General features: G+C 40.5%; 1 protein-coding gene across 3 annotated transcripts in view; it reads left to right on the top strand.

Moving 5' to 3' along the window:
* The window catches only part of LOC141802585 (CUB and sushi domain-containing protein 3-like), a 448,333-nt gene that overhangs the window by 204,606 nt on the left and 225,695 nt on the right, over positions 1 to 18,032 (top strand). For 2 of the 3 annotated variants that reach the window (XM_074686127.1, XM_074686128.1), the window contains exon 5: positions 9,284 to 9,491. In XM_074686127.1, the coding sequence (XP_074542228.1) occupies positions 9,284 to 9,491 (208 nt within the window). The remainder of the gene's footprint in view (positions 1 to 9,283; positions 9,492 to 18,032) is intronic. The other variant, XM_074686129.1, reaches the window with a different exon arrangement.

Raw genomic sequence — 18,032 nt, 5'->3', positions numbered from 1 at the left:
CCATCATCGCCCCTTCAGGGCTGGTCTCTAGGTGTGACTCATTTATGTGAAAAAGTGGAATCATACATCAGCCAGACAAGTTTGCATTTGGAAACGGTTTTTAAGCACAGATGTCAGCTGCACTGATAAAAAAAGTTGTTTTGGATATGTTGCTGTTTAAAAAGACCAGATGGTGCAATCATAGATTTCATTTTACATCATATTCTAGACACAGTACCATATTGATTTACTCAAAGTTGATTCTGAACAGTGAGGTCAGGTCCGAGTTCTTACCTGGAAGCTCTGTTTAGTTCATGTTTCCTGTTAATTTTGTCTGCTGGCTCACATCGCAGGCTTTTGTCATGTATCCTTAGGAATACACAGAGACATCATCTTTTCCCAGGTTTTAATTACCACCTGTTTGTTTTAGAGGGGGGTGACCTTTGAGGATAATTCAACCCACAGTGAAAACCTTGTGAACCAACCTGCCCAGCTGGACATCCCTGGAGTCTCCAGCTGGCTACTTATTCTCTCCCAGCTGGTAGTTGTAATCACTGCTGGAAAACAGTGCTTAAGGTAGACTTGTGTTTTATTTGCACTTCACTGAACTGGCCACTCCTGAAGTATAGTCCAATTTCCTGCTTCTCACAGAGCAGGACTGTAGCATCATTAAAGGCCAGTGGAGGTAGTGCTTCTTATATGAGAGAAGTAAAAGCAAATGAGCAGAGTAATTAAAAGTAACAAACACAGAACAATATACAGTAAAAGAAAGAGCATGTGATGAACTCTTGTATCTTCAATTATGACATGTTGCAATCCAAAAACAATACATCACAATACATATTTTAACTAGGATTTTTTTTCCTTCAATTAATCTGAAAGAAAGTTAAAGCCTTGATTTTCTTTGTACAAAAAAAAACCAGTAAACCAAAAACTAAGAGAGATCTGATGATGCTACTTTTGAAGAACACAGTCATCACTGCGGCAGAAACATTAAACAACTGTTCAAACAGCCCAGAATGTGATGCCATAGAGTGTAATGTCAGAAAATGGGGAGCACAGAAAGATGGTCTTCTAACAGGTGTGAGAATGGAAGCAATCAATAGACAACATTTTATTTTTATCTAAAAAAAAGTTAAAGAATACCATGCCATAGTATGTCCATATACACAATTTGATATTTCATTACATAGAATGTAATGATTTCCCTCTTGACGCATCAGTAGCATTTTTTCAATAGGTTTTCCAATTTAATTGTTTCTTTACAAAAACAAGCTTCCAAATTTCCAACATAATAAACACTGCATACATTGCAAATAGACTGAAGAAAAAAAGGAAGAGAGAAAACCCATCAGTACTCACACATCTGTCTGAGTCCAATGGGATGTTGACGGCGCATATAGGGTAGCTGGGGGTCAGTACAACCAGCTTTCTCCTTTAACTTGCAGTTTTTCATTTTATTGTTTTTCTCAACCTAGCCATCTAGACCAGGGGTCACTAATTGGTGGACCGGGGTCCAGACCCAGACCTAGAATGGATAAATTATGAAGGGATTTTAAATTTGACAGGTCGCCTCTGTTTTCACCAGCACAGCTTTTCTAGTGTTTACATTACGGCAGAGCTGGAAACACACTGAGCTATTTTATTTCGAGTTTAGCCTCTCAGCCAATGAAATCCCTGCATTCTTGGTTATAAACATTGCTGCTATGCATACAGACGCAAGTCTGGAAGCAAGGGACAGACAAAATGGGGATAGAAAGAGAACGGAAGAGAAAATGAAGAGACAAGCGACTAGAGTCAGGGAGAGAACAACATGTGGAGCATTCTAGGAGAAGAAAAGTGGACACACTTATTCATGGAGCTCAAAACCACTGATTCATACACACTTTTTAAAGAACTATTGATCACTTTTGAGTAAAGTCCTTCTTTTACTCAACCACATAGTAACATTAGACCTGTCTGTTGTAAACATTTGTTTACTCAAATGTTAGGTGAGTATTTATTGTGGAATATGTATGTTTATAAAGAGAGCTCAACAAATTTATTAGACCAGCTATCATGAAAACAAGAAAACCTGCTAGCATCATTAAGCGCTTTGACTTGAATTCTTTCTTTTTCTGTGAGTTCCCTACAGAACTACAGGAGTGAGGATTTTCTAACTAAATCCTCCCACTCCCTTAAATCTGAGCCACTGCACTGGAATTCTGGTCTCTCCCTGAATCTTAACCACAGCTGTGCCAAAAAGGAAAAGTTATTCTTCCTGAAACAATGATTTGTAACAGCTTTTGAAGGCACTGGGAAGTACAGTTGGTTGCGGATGGGGCCATCTGATTAGAAAAAAAAAAGGTCTTCTATATGTTGGGGCCATAGACTGTTTTTAGAGTGGACAGCATGGCTCCGCCATTTACCATTGTACAGTTTTGAAACCAAAATACCCCCATCACAGGAGCAGCCATTGGTAGTCATTGTGCAGCCAGAGTCTGCACGGTAGAGACTGTGAGAAGATTCTGGGAGAATCTGAGTAGAGCTGGTTGACAAAACAATAATAATCATTTTTTCTTTTGAGAGAATAATCACTTCTTGGCTCTCCCCCCAACATATTTTACTGTCCCTGAAAAAATACTCAAGAACGGCAGCTGTCAATCATAGTTAAACGAAACATAAAACTTTGTTTTTAACCTCATAAAACTCATGAAAAAGAAGACTCGAATTCAAGGCTGCGAAATGATATCTTCAAATCCCCACAACAATCGAATGTAACATTTCTACAAGGTGTATTAATTTTTTCAAGTTTGACCCCAGCCCATCTCGAATGACCGCGGAGCCAGATTTTTGACCTATACTGCAGCCAGCCACCAGGGGGAACAGTTTCTGTGGTGACATCACTTTGAGCCAAGCAAGATGACATCCATTTTTTTATTTATTTTTTTTTTTACAGTGTATAGTTGGGGCAAAGAGAGGTTTCATCAGTTTAGTTGGACTGAGTGAGTAATAAAAAATGCACTTCTTGTTTTTTTTTTCCCACCCCTACTTGCATGGCTTATGACCTTTGGAACTGGACCTTGCAATCACATCAATTCAATCACTAGCTCTTGGTGGAACGTCCACATCCAAAGTGGTAGCTTCATACTTTCTGACATAACAGACCGTAGCTCTAACTGTGTCCTCTGTGCATTCAGGCAACACAGCACACGTTGCAGCTGATCGGAGGAACCTCAGCAAGAGATCAGTGAGTCCTCAAACTATGAGGAAATTTAGCAAAAATAAACTGACGCTACACCGTTTGTGTGATCATGTTGAATAGGCTCTCTCCTGTCCGTTCAGTTATTAATGACAGGTAAACTGAGGTATTAAACGTACGCAGGGAGTGATGAGAGAGACGGACTCATCACTATATATATTCAGCTCTACAGCATATGGAGGGCCAGAGGTTGATGGATTGGTGGGTGGATGTAGATAAGGGTGCAGAAGGAATGGATGGATACAGCCTGAAGACAGAGCAGAGGAGAGGATGATGTAGATGCCCCATAATCCTTAGAGGCTGACAGCACACTGAGTCTTCTGTGATTGAAGTGTGTGTGCGTATGTGTGTGTGCGTATGTGTACGAACCCTGATAGTGATAGTGATCTGCCTATCAAAGTGATGCAGGAAAGGAACAGAGTTATGGGACAGAAGGAAGGAAGAGGGGGAAGAAATGGCGAGTGGAGGAGAGGGGAGAGAAGGAGACGAGGCCAGAAAAGCCATTAAACAGAAAATCAATCAGCAGAAAGAGAGAGGGAGGGATGGATGAAGAGGGAGAGGGAAAGTGAAATGCAGGGAGAGTAAGATCTTAAAGGAAGACACAGTGAGACAGAGACGGATAAAAAGGGAATCCTCAGATGACTGTGATATTGATGACAGCACAGTGGGGAAGGGGGGATGAACGGATGGGGGAAGAGGGAGGCTAAGAGGGAGTGATCAAAGCACCCCAGGCCATAAGAGAGACAGAGCAAGACAGGGTGAAAAGGGAGGGGAGTTGGATAAATGAGAGAGGAGAGCCAAGGAGGACCGAAGAAGCAAGGAAGAGATTTGCTGTTTTACTACAAAAATAATCATAATTCAGAAAGAAAAGAGGAGCATTGCAGCAAGCAGACACCAGCAGGGAGGAGAAGAGATGTGGTGCTACAAGAACAGCCCGCAAGAGAGCAGGAGCAACCGGAAGGCAGAAAAAAGTGCAACGCTTCCTCACTGATGTGATAACAAACGAAGGCAACACGGCCAGTACTACCTCTCTCTTTCACTCTCACCCCCTCACACACTGAGGCGCACTCAAACTCCCTGCTTCCCACACACTTTCCCTCCTCCTGTGGGGTCAGTCACTGGGGCACGAGCACGAGTCCAGACTCCCCAGGTTGCCTGCTGAAGTAAAAGAAGTGAGCAGAGCAGAGCAGAGCTGCCAGACAGCAAAGACCCCAACTTACCTGAAGGGTTACACATGTTTGCACGCAGGAAGGAGTTGGAGTAGCAGCTGGGGCTGGTGATGCCTTAACAAGAGCTTGTTAGTTATCAGCTGCAGATCATTTTAGGTTGTTATTGATTTTAAAGAAAAAATAAAACAGCTTGAAATCAACTGTAGTTCACTGTTACCTAGCTGTTGTTTTGATGTTGGCTTATTTCTTCCATCTCACTCCATTGCAATGAGGTAGGAAAAACAGAAAGTATACGGATCCGAAAATGATGCAAGCGAGACACAGTAATATTTAACACTGTCACGCAGATGTCCCATCATGATTGATGGAGCAAGAAGCAGCGAGCGGCATCCAGAATTAGCAGGTGCGACATGCAGAGCTGACTGGCTCCATGTCTGAGGCGCGGGCATTTAACAGAAGGTAATCAGTGTTGGCCATAGGTATGTGGACTCCTCACCCTCCCCAATCTGAACATCCAACAAATGTCACTTTTTATTAGAGCAGCTGCTCCTGAAGCAGCCTCTGCACGGGCCTGCCGTTACCAAACGACACACAACAGAATTGAGGACGCGCCTAATTGCATCATGTGTCATCTGAAATGATCACACGGGGATTCTCACATTGCTCGCAAAACTGCTCCACATTTACATCCTGGCTCAGGTTGGCTTATTGAAAGTAATAATAAACATTGTTTTTTTAACTCTATAAAGTGCTGTAATGGATTTTGAGTGACACCAAGCCAGCATAGGGAGGCTGCAGGGACCTAATGCTGCAAAATCATAATATTAAAGGGCATATTGCAGGTTTTTTTTTTTTTTTTTTTTTTTTTTTTTTGTGAATTAACACTTAACATTGTCTGTTAATTGCAGTATAATTAGTCAATCACTAATTTTATGTTATTCAACATAAAAGGAACAAATTCAGAGAAAGAAGTGTCTGTTTTTGGTATAGCTGTTCAAAAAGCTCTCTTTTCAACATTGCATCATTTGACATAACAAAAGGGACTCGCATTTCTTTACTCCGCTTTGAGCCAATGAGAATAGCAGGTTGTCACAAGTGAGATCGGGCCTTTCAGTCGTGTCAATTGTGTTTCTTCCAAAGTATTGTTTAATTTGACCATTAAGATCCATTAAGATGATTCAGATGCGTTTGGATGGATGGATGCAGAAATACCAGCTTAACAGGGCATCAAGTCCGCTAGCTTTCGTTAGCTTTCATGCTCGGATACATTTCATGCAGCTGACAAGACGGGACTTTATTTCTGCATCAGTCACAAAAAAACACGGATGTCTGTGGTACCCATTTCTCGATTGGAAGATTGATGTGATGGAGTCTATTTTATAAAGTCTATGGACGGAGTTCAGGATGGGGTACTGGAGCCAGGTAAGACTGACGAGGCTGCTGTCCCGTTAGACAACTCCAACTTAACACCAGCAGCAGCAGCCTCTAGCCCGGCTCCCCGTGACAGACGTAAACAAGGATTGCCAGAGACTCAACCCGACGTAAACGTGAGCTGAACACCGTAGCCAAGTCTTGGTTTTCTGACTCTAGATCAGAGGACAGACCTCTGCTAGACCTCTCTGTCTTTATCTCTATGGGCTTTATCATGATGGCTCAAAGCATGTTGCTTTACGATCAGCTCTTACTCATACTACTAATTTTTCAAACCAGTGTTTCTGATTTAAATCTTTGAATGTGTTGATGTAAACACAGCATTAGGCTTCATATCACTAGCTCACAGCGCTCACTCACCTGGACACCTGCCCTGTTTCTCCTCTGGTTCTCCTCACACCACAACTCTACTGCTCTCCTACGGCCGTTATTCCTCTTAATCCTGCCCTGTTCCCGCATGCCGTCCTAACAGTCTCATAATTATAACCCTGAGGACCATCATATGGATAGGAATACAGATTTTCCTCCTCTTCATTTACAGGAGTGACAGTCTGATCCATGTTTATTAATGTTAAACAGAGGCAGAAGCAGCAGGGCTCCCTATTGTGACGTCATGTTCAAATGCGGGTTTTTAACACGGGAGTACAAAAACCTGCACTAAAACATCTCCAGGAGACTCTGTGGTTTATTAATTTAAGCATTTTTTTCTGGATATTATTTTTAAGGTATTTACTATCAATTTCTTAACAGTGGTCTTTAGAGCAGGTACAGAGCATAATAGAGTTGCTCACTTGTTTCCTAACATCTTTACTTTACAAGTTAATTTCCCACTATGTTATAGTAGCCACACATCAAAGCACCTTGAGGCCTTTCTACGTGTCAGTCAAGTGTCAGCACCACATCAATAGTCTGACGTGTGGAGGTGTGTGTAATAGAGGGAGCCTTTGTGTGTACATATCTGTGTGTATGTGTGCAGAGAGGGTGTCCACCCGTGCTCATGGACGTCCTGTTGTCATGATAAACCTGTGACAGCTGTCATCCTGGAAGCAGCTCTCCCGCTCTCTCACTCTCTCCACCCTCAGTGATGACACACACACACACACACACACACACACACACACACACACACACACACACACACACACACACACACACACACACACACACACACACTGCATCATTGCTCCCCTGCGTATGTGACAGGATCTCAAAAGGTTCTGGTTGGTGATGTGGGGTCATTTACACAAATCTCTTAACTGTCTGGATGCCAAAGGGATGTCTGTGTGGATATGAGAGTGGTCTGTCTGTCAGTGCCTGCCTGTCTCTCTCTCAGTCTGTCTGTCTGTATGTCTGACTGACTCTGTGGCATTTATGAATCTGTGAAAGAAAATTTAAAAGGTATTCTGAAATCTAATACTCAGTACATCAGCACCTGAAGTTTGGCTCAATGCACGTCTCATAACCAGCTTGTGTCGACATGTTTAGACACAGGAATTAACACTTTTTAGGAAGAAAAACGTGAGATAAAGTGCATTGATCTGGACTTCACGCTCTGGTCTATTGAACAAAGGCTCAGTCTATCTTATGATTATTTTTAAATCACTTATTTTGTTTCATCCTGTCCCCACCTGATGGAGTACAAACTCTTTCACTCCCCTTTCTATTTATGTTTCTGTTTGTCTCTGTTTGTTCCTCTCTATTTATGTTCCCTTGTTATCCTCTGTGTATTTCCTGTCTCTACTCAGTGAACTCTGTTCTGTCCACTTTTCAATATCTTTTTACCAGTGTTTCTATTCATTTCTATTGGTTATTGTCTGTTGACCAGTGTCAGTCTCGGACCACAGTTTTTCTCTGTCCCCCTCCTGTGGGTGGAGTCTGGCTTGGTCCTTTTTGGTATCTCTGTCATCTGTACATGCATCCCCCCACCAAAGGCAGGCGGCAGTGCCTGGATGAGCCCAAAGGATGTGCATGTGTACCTGACAGCGCCTGTCTCCATTCTTACAAAGGATGTGCTTTTTTCAGCTTATCAGTGAGTGCAGTTTAAGGACGACACGCACATCTGGTGTTTCTCCGTCTTTCTCTAAATGCTGATGATATCAGCATGTGACGTGTTGGAGAGTGAAATAAATCACGTGTTGTTCTAAATTGCACTCACTGGTGGGTTGGAAGACGCATGTCTGCTGTAAGAGTGTGTTACATACAGTATTGCCTCTTTTATGTATAACTATAAATTATACAGGTATAATTTATACCATGGTTACAACTCAACGTTTACACTCTTTGAAAAACAAGTTCAACATTGGATCTTGTATCACTGGAACACTGGATATTTGACTGGGCTCATTAGATATATTTGATAAAGTTCATGCAAACAAGCTTTTTTTTCTTTCTTGTGGATGCATTTTTAAAATATATATATTAAAAAAAATAATGGAATTGAGGAATAAATTCACAAATATTCAAAGAGTTGTATAAGAAAGCACAGATCTAATGAAAAAACATCTCTTCAACCAATGTTCCAGTGATACAACACGTTCCAATGATGTATTTTTTTCTCTCTGAGTGTATCTGTATAAATTATATGTGTATAATTTATGCCGTGTGCACAGCGCAATCCATGTGTCTTTATCTGTTATACAGTAATCAGTATACTATCAATTACTACCAATCAGATGTGATTGACAGTTAAACCAAATTAGGCAAATCCTTCATCACATCTGGTCAACGTATTAAGAAACTAAAGGGAAAGTACCTGATTGCTTGAAAATTTACATAGCCAATTGGGAAACAGTCAAGTCCAAAGTTCCTTGGTGGTGATTGGAGGAGACGAGAGCGGTGCTCTGTGATTGGAGAAAAGCAAAACATTAACTTGCTATTGGAGGAGAGGACAGCAGCTCTGAGAGTGACAGGAACTGCACCCTAACCCTTAAATCCCACTGCTAATTGTAACTGGCTACAAGATAACACAAACTGAGAGTCCATAAAACGAGGACTGTTGAGATCAACATTTTTGTGCTTTTTTTAAAACCACGTTATACATGAAGAGCTCCATATTTACGTGATACAGTTTTATAATATACCCTGTGTCATAAGAAAGTCATTCATTTCTAACATTCAAACCACAAAATAACATCAGGACCTGAGTTTAAAGAAAGTATGTGTTTCTAGATTAAGGTAATCGAGAGAAAAGGGGAGAGAGGTGGGATTTTGGGCTGGCTTATCTATGATCTACCTGTCGTTGAGAAAGCAAAGCCAGCTCCTTTCAGATTTAAACAACTAATTGGCAAAATAAATTGAGCGACATACTCGATAGTTACCCCCCCTGCCCCCTTCTTGATTAGCCATCATAGAATGGACTCAAAAAGAAAGAGATCAAAGTTAAAGTTAAAGAAAGTCCGCCCCTCGGTCCCTCCTCCTCTCCCTAACCCAGGTTTTCTATTTGTCACTCTGATTTGATTGACAGCTGAGGACACATGTGGGGGCACTGTGAGGGGCGGCAGTGGGGTGGTGACCAGTCCCGGTTACCCCGGCAACTATGGTAACCAGGCCGACTGTACTTGGATCCTATTGGCCGAACCTGGAGACACCATCTCTGTCATCTTTACAGACTTCCAGACTGAGGAGAAGTACGACTATCTAGAAGTAGAGGGATCCGAACCACCAACCATTTGGTGAGTCACTTTATGTATTTATATACTCATGTGTGTATTTGTGCTTTTTGTGTGGAGGGTGCAGTGGTGTGAAAGCTGATGAAGTGGATTTGAGAGATTCAGAGTTTAATCTTCGACTTAGATCGCATAAAGGACGTCAGTGAAAGGTGTCTAATTGGACAGTAAAAATTAAAATCTCAATATTTCACATAATTAACCAGAGCTTCCATATCAAGGATGCCACATGTTGCCTGTGTTTGTCCATTATTCATAGCAAAAACCCAAAAGCAGGTTTAGATATCTGATGCAAGCATATACAGAAAAGAAAACCACAAAACAATGGAAATGCTGCGGTGAGCAGAAAATCGAATTACAACAGAGCCCCAGTGCTCTGTGCTGGTTGAGACCAGGTCCTAATCCATACTGTGAGGAAAAAAAGGACAAGGATTCAGTTGACATCTTTGACCTGGCATTTCTGTGAAGACGGTGCAGTCACATAACTGCTGAGTTTATGGAACAATTTAACCACACTTGGAGCACAGTAATAAAAAGTTAGAAGAGGTACTAAAACTAAGTTAGGGCTCAAGTAAGAACAGGTAATAAAATGAAACCGTTATTACAGATATAAAGCACACTTTTTATCTCTTGTCCTTGAAGCAATCTTGCCATTGGAAATAAATAAATAAAATCAAAGGACTGTGTGTGTCTGTGTCTGTGACGATGTGATCATGTGCAGTCACTTTGCATGGGCCTTGATTTCTTTTTTCTTCAAAGTTGAGTTAAGTGACGTGTTTTTGTTGAAATAGTATCGACCCTCAGTTCCTTTCTTGTATTTCCTCTCATGCTTTCAGTGGGTTCACTCATCACAATATTTTACTGCTCTGGCTGCTCATTGATTGTTAGTAAATTGGGGTATTGATCAACCATTGCTGTTGCTGTAACCAATTTGTATCCAATCATGGTAAGGGATATTAGTGTGTGAGGGTGTGATTGATCTGGAAGTGATAACGTCCAGGTGACTGCAGCCTGAAAAGTGCTTCAATGTACCTGTGCATGCAATTGTCGTTTTAAAAAAAACACGTTGTTGTGTGTATGTGCTTTTGCCTGTTGTCATGTAGAAAAAGCTCCACACAAAGGAAAAAAAAATATCACAAAGGAAAACTACACATTATCCAGAAATATGCACACAACACATCTTTTTAACTTACACTTTTCCCAGCTTTCATTATTGTGCACAAATTCATCTTAATTCCTTTTTTTTCCACTTAAGGTGTCATTTTTGTATTTGCCACAAATACAGTGGCCCACTCAGTCACAGACACACTGACTTGGTGTCGTCCATTTGTCAAGTACATATGCTGTCAGATGCAGACTTTACTGTGCCACACTAAGCAAATCTACATTTCTGCAGACATGAGACAGGCCAGCCCCATACTTAATTAAACCTTAAAAAATAGATCCAAACAAAGTATACTTAGGATTCTCTTACTTGCAAAGAACTTTATCTTGTTTCATCCTTTTTTTAAAATTGTATTACATATTTTTCATTTGTTTATATTTATTGAGCCTCACTTTGCACATAGAAAATGATGTGAAATTAACTTCCTCTTGACTTTTGAAATTCTGGCTAAATAAATACACTTTATCAATGCACAAATACAAAGCTTTATGCTTGGACTCAGCATTTTTTGTTATTCAAAGAGGGGTTTAGGTTAGTTCAGGTTAGTTTATTTGTACCCGTTGGTAGATTTGTTTTGCAGTCAGTGAGATTACAATATCTTTTCCAAAACACCAGAGACACACGTAAAACATTTTAACATTGAAGTGTTGCATTGAATAGGCATAAGAAAGCGTAAAGTAACGTTCATTTAGAAGATTAAAAATTTGAAAACTCAACAAATCAATAGCTCTCAAAAAAAAAAGGATAAAAACCAAGTTTAAGAGTTAGTTTAAGGCTTTATATTATTTTTTAGACTTTAATTTGCCCATCAAAACTGCAGTTTTACATGATAAACAGTTAAAAAAATCCCTACCTTTTCTCATACTGGTGTCTTTCTTTATAACATTTTCCCCTCCACAAACTCTCCCTCTGATTGGATGCAGAATTATGGGCAGACCTTGTTTTTTAAAGCCTATCCCTCCAACATGCCATAAACCAGTTAGGAGATCCCCATGACCTCATCCTTTCAGCAAGTTTCAAGAAGATCTCATGAAAATCTCAACAGTAAGCTAATGAACAGGAATAAGTAAAGTTTTTTTTTTACCAACTACTCATGAAGTTTGACATGATTGACCAAACACACTCATGCAATCAGTCTACAGATACCATATATAACAAAAAGATCTTGGTCTATGAATGGGACACCCCTTTAGGAAGCAAAGGGCCTCCTAAAGGATGAACTTTGCAGACAAATGTCACTCTTTATTGCTGTGGAATAAAAAAAATCCTCAGGAGTATTTATGACCCATAGTTCCTGCTGCTCAGAGTTCCATTGTCAGCCTTTGGGGGATAATGTGCTGGTGACTGGCAGGGTGTGATTGAGTCTGACTGCTGTCTCGGCTCGTGTAAAATATTGCTGTGTAGTTATTTACTCGCTGAATGAACTCTGGAGTCTCATACAGCATGCTGAGGTCAGTGTGTGTTGTCATACCATGGTCAGGTCTTTCCCCACCACCAGAGTGATAATATGGTTGTATGTGCACTGAAAAAGGAGCAGTGACATTCAGTGGTACCGCCTGAAGCAAGACTTAAACCAAGCTGCCCTCATGTCAGGGCTAACTGAAGACACTAAACTGGCCCTTCAACAAATTCAGGGTTATTTTGTCATTCGTGTCTCACAGATGAAAGTACTTTGTAACCTAAGAATCTGGAAATATGAATAAACATTGCACATTAGTACTTCATCTGTTTAACCCACACAGCTCTGGAAGTCCATTTCAGAATGCATTAGACACCTGGGAAGAGAAAACAGTGCAGCCCTGTAAGCAGAGCGTCTTGCTCTTCAGAGATGTCAGTAGAAGTCCTGAAACAACTTGTTTAAGCTGATGCAATGCTCAGAGGGATGTTGCAGAAAGCACAACTTTTCAAGCCTAGCAGTGGATGTGCAACATTGCTAAAGTCTGCCCATGCTTCAACTCCTGTCAAACATTGAAGATGAAACAATATAATTTCAGCAAAACTAAGCCCTTAGGAGTGGATAAATTCTCCCTAGTTTGAAACATCCACTTTCTTTTGAGGCCGCCCGGTGACGGGTCTGAGTTGGTATAAACAGCCTGATCCCTGAGACTCTTTCATCTCGTTAATAGTACAGGTTGCTGTTGCAATCGTCTGGGGGATGTTTTCTTGAAACACGAACTTCGCTTCACTCCACCTGAGTGTACCTTAGTGTTGTTACAATCCTGTCATGGCTGCAATTTGCCTTCTCTCAGCAGGATACCTCTAAAATAGAAAGTATGCTTCTCTTCGGATTACTCCAGGGAAACGAGAGTGATGTTTGCTCATTTAAGTGTCCTTCAGAGTACTCACATCTCAATACAGTAGTGCACTGCTAAAACAGGGCTAAATGGTAAAAATGGAGAATAAATTAGCTGCTGAAATTGCCATTGGTGCACATGAATGTGTGCTGAAAACCAGTAGGGACTCATTGATGTATTGAGTTATACCAGGATCTCAGGGGAAGTTCATTGATTCCTTGACTTGAAGGATTCAAACTGTTGTAGAGGCAGAATGGATATAACTCGCTGCTGGCTGGGTGTAAGTGGAGGGTATAATCCATGTTTGTACTCAGACACAGCATGACACTCAGACTCCGCTGGGAGCCTGAGCTTTAACAACAATCAATGGCATTTTTAATATTCTTGACATGTGCTTCTGACGTTTGAGCTTTTTTTTGTGAGGACTTTTCAGTTTCTTTCTTTATCATATATCTATTCTTTTTGGCCTGGGTTCAGACAAAATAGCAGTTTGATTTTGATATCCCGCAAGTCACACCTCCACCCAATATACAGCAAGTGAACTTAAACGGATTAAGCATAATTTATTGTCCAGATATAGTTGGAGTGATGCAACATTGCGGGGAAGGGGTGGGGGTGATGGCTTTTTGAGCTACAAAAAGGTGAAAACCTTTGCAAAAATAATCTCAAGGTAATAGAAATGATGCTGCTTCTTGTGCTGCTCTTGCAATCGAAGAATCAAACATGTAACCCTGAGCACATAGTCCACAGAAATCTGTGCTGCTGTATCTCAGTGTATGCCCTTGCAAGTACTGTACATGCACTCACAATCTCATGTGCCTACGAGTAGCTGTGTTGCACAGGCTCTTCATGAATAGTCTGTGCATTGTACAGTTGCATCAGTTGATATTTCTCCTCTGCATCCCTATTCAAATCTCCGAGGCCTGACATTGACATTAACTCTATGTCAACAACACTGTTTCCATGTCCCTCCTCTGTAAACAACTTCTATTTATTCACCTTATCAGGTTGATGATGATTATGGAGGATGAGACACATTGGAACGACTTTAAACAGTTGAGCAGGCAGCACACAAATCCATGTCCAGGAAAACTTGACGATTTAGTTCAGCAATTTTAGCAATTAGAGATTTCTGTGTACGTAGAGGCTTCTATCTGATTCGAAGGAATGGATTAGAGTGCTGATCATGACAATGGAGGTACACTGGTGTGAATGCCATGCTCACTGTTGACTTCAGCAGATGGGGTATAGTCCTGTTTCTATTTGAGCAAACAGGATCCTTTTTTTATCTCAACTGTGTGCACCCGAGGCTTATTGGCAATATCACAAACATGCTGGGAATCCTGGCCAGGTGCCTTATATAAAACAAGACACAAAACAACAAGCTGTTGCTCTCTTAGTCTTTTGGGGGATTTTTATACTGAGTATCTTAGATGTTTTTTAGTCAATCAATGTATTTATTCTTAGACTTTCAGTTTTTGCACGCAATTTTTCATATAATGAAAGTAAAATGTTATCCAGATTTCTAGTTATTTGTTTCTTCATAGCCATAAACTGTTTTCTTATGCATGCAGCTGTTGCTCAGTGGTGGAGTCTGTCATCTCTCAATCACAGGGTCATCAGAGGGTCAGGAGTTTGATCTCACAAACAGCTTTCCATGGGTCTAATGGCCAAAAATACACCAGATGTGACTCTGCTCACAGCGCCAGATCAGATAGGTTTTTGATCAAGTCAATGCGTCAACTTACACTGACGCATTGACCTATTTTTTACTAGATGCCGCGACTGTAACATGTCCATTCTCTCTAGAACAGATTGAGTGGGACAGGAAATTGGGCACAGAAACCACCTAAAAACGCCTGGTGACTCTCAAAATAAAACAAACCCTGTCAAAACCACAACATAGATAAACTGACTGTAACAACAAACCAATATAAAGAGCGGAGCCAGGCCAGGAGTCAACAGGTTTAAAGTTTTACAGCCCAACATGAACAAGTAGAGGATCATCAATGGAGTGGGAAGCGTAGGAACTCCCACGTCTACCCCGAGAGCTGTCTGGAGGTCTTGCTGTGTGCTGGTGTGCGTTGGTGTATGCAGTCGACAAGCAACGACATGAAGCAGGACTGGAAATGCATCTCATTTATTCCCAGTGAAAGTGTCTTTGGGTCGGACACTTCTCCCTTAACTGCCCTTTTCGGCTGTTGATCAATGAGTGAATGGTATCAGTGCCATCAGGGTATGTGTAAATCTGACTTAATAAAAAAAAAAGACGAAATAAAAAACAATATTAAAAAAATAAAAATAACCCCAACAACTTTGAATGGTCAGAAGACAATATCCAAACACAGTCCAGTACTTTGGGACTTGTCTTTTGTTCCACTAAAATAAAACTAAAACATATATATTCACCTTTGTTTTGATATTTGACTTGAAAGAAAAAAATACACATTTCAAAAGTATTGTTTTTCAATTTTCACTGTGTCACAGTACACATGGCCACTGCTATGAAGAGTGGCGTTAACAAGATTCCAAAGGAGACTAAATGGAAGTCAGATAAATATTCAGGAGACAACCTGCCAACTTAGGGGTGCATTGAAGGGTGACTTTGCTAATGAGGGTGTCCCTGAGAAGTCCCAAGACTCATAACATGGTTTGAAAACAGCCCTGTTGTCTATGTGAAACTGCAAATGAGTTCTTTATTTATTGTGGTGGCAATAAACACCAGGACGAGCTGAAATCAAAAGAGACTTGCTCTCAAGGTTTATCACTAGAATTTTGTAAGTGTTGAATGAGCTGTCTTGTTAAAATGGGGTATATAAACAAATCTGAACGTGTAGTGAATTAACATACAAAGCATGTTAGATTCCCCATTTAAAGTCTATTAAGATAATTCATTTTAAAGCTTATCATGGGTTATTTCACTGCTTAATTTGCTGCACTAGTGCGCTGCTAGATTTACACTACTGACCCTTTTGTTGCAGAACACTCTCTGAAAGCGAGGCCATGGTTCCTCATTCCTTTGCAATTGCCTCACGACACTAAGTGCTAATATCCTAATTTCCATTGGCAATTTGTGAATAGGAGCTAATAGCTAAAATGCTCATTTCCAATGTCAATTAGCAGAGAAAAGCTAATGGCTGATTTGCTAATATGTGAGTGTGAGGAGGAATTAGTTATGTGTTTATCAGTTGCTGCAGGGTGACAAAAACTGCTTCACATGCACACACAAATGCACAAATGTTGCCTCCATTCATGTTCACACCAACACAGGCAGCTCACATCCACTCACAAGTCCCCGCTCTCAGAAAGACACGGCTTCTCACACAGACAGTTGTTTCTAATCAGTATGCAGAGAGGTGAGCTGGCGCCTATGAGAGTAGTATATCGCTGTGAGCTAAGTGCCTGTAATCCTAGCCTAACACTGCACACACTAATGCACATTTACACACACAAACACAGCCAGGTTTTATATTTTGTTGTTTCAGAATCAGTTGCCCTTGAAACCAAGTAGACCATCTAAAAAATAATAATGAAATCTCCCTCCTACTTTAACTCTTTTACTTTTTGCTTTTCTCTACACTGCATTATTTCAAGGGTAGAGATTTCACTTCACATTTATTATTTCTAGCAGTTAAGAGTTAACTGTTATTCATGTTATGTATTTGTGACATTTGAGGTGTTCATCTATTATTTAACTTCAGTCTATTCATAACTTATTCAACATCCATCCATCCGTATACATCTATTAATTTGTCCATATATCACTCTATTCATCCATTAATCAACATCCATGCATTCATCCTTCATCCATTCTACAGCCATCCATCAGCCATTCCATCTCTTTCAATATTCATCCATCCACCCATCATTCAACATCCATCTGTTCTCCATTTATCAATCGATTGATCCATCCATCCATCCATCCATCCATCCATCAGCCATCCATCAGCCATTCCATCTCTTTCAATATCCATCCATCCACCCATCATTCAACATCCATCTGTCATCCATCCATCCATCCATCCATCCATCCATCATCCATCCATCCATCCATTTATACACCCATTTATCCATATTGTTTTTTTCTCTCTCCCATCCATCCGCCCATCAATATTCATTCATTCAACATTCATCTTTCCCTCATCCATCCACTAATCCATTCACCTTTCAATATTCATCCATCCATTCATATTTCCAGACCCATCCATCCATCCATTCATTAAGCAATTTATCCACCCATTCAATAGTCCATCCATTCCTTAATCAATACTTCCATCCAACCATCCATCCAACCATCCGTTGGTCCTTTTATCAAACCACTGGTTCAACATTTATCCATCCATTCATTTTTTTCATCTTTATTTTTTTCTCTTCCTCTGTTTTTCTCTCTTCCTCTTATATTCTCTCTGTAGTTGCCCCTCTTTTCTCTTCCCTTTTCCCTCTTTTTCCCCTTCATCTCTCTCTCCATCCTTTTCCCTCCACGAGTCCAGGTTATAGTGCTCTGAGGCATACATGCTTGACAGCACATCACCAAACCTTCAGTAATGGTGAATGAGGCTTTTCACAGTCTGTCGTTTACCAATCACCTGCATGTCGGAGATTCTTTTAGAAGCACTTTCACTGATTTTTTCAGGTAAGAACTGGAGCAAGAACCAATCATCAAAGTTCCTGCTGTAACTTCAGAGTAGGAACTTAGTTTGGCATTCACCAGACTGCCCAAATGCTTTGCTGCAACGCAGATACTCAAACATAGATACTCACACACAGTCATTGTAAGAATAATTCACTTGAATTTCCATCATGTGGCTGAGCCAAATCCGCTCCACTAAAAACATTTCAACTAAAGACGGTTAAAGTAGCTATAATTGTCCAGGGTTGATTCAGAGCAGTCAACTCCAGGTGCAAACAATACCATCTGTTCAGTGTTAGTTTGGCAGAAATATTTTTTTTTCCTTCCCACTCCACACTCTGAACCTCTTAAAAATACATTAAAGCCAATGATAAACAGCAAAGCAGCTTCATCATTCAATGCTGGACAGCACCATAAAAAAACAAGTATACACACACTAGAACAGTTTGCACTGCAGT

Source organism: Halichoeres trimaculatus, unplaced genomic scaffold, assembly GCF_033239565.1.
Source record: "Halichoeres trimaculatus isolate MK-OKI-2021-1 unplaced genomic scaffold, fHalTri1.1 fHalTri1_scaffold_14, whole genome shotgun sequence".
Lineage (NCBI taxonomy): Eukaryota > Metazoa > Chordata > Actinopteri > Labriformes > Labridae > Halichoeres > Halichoeres trimaculatus.
The sequence above is the reverse complement of the archived record's forward strand: the minus strand, read 5'-3'. Positions and strand labels throughout refer to the sequence as shown.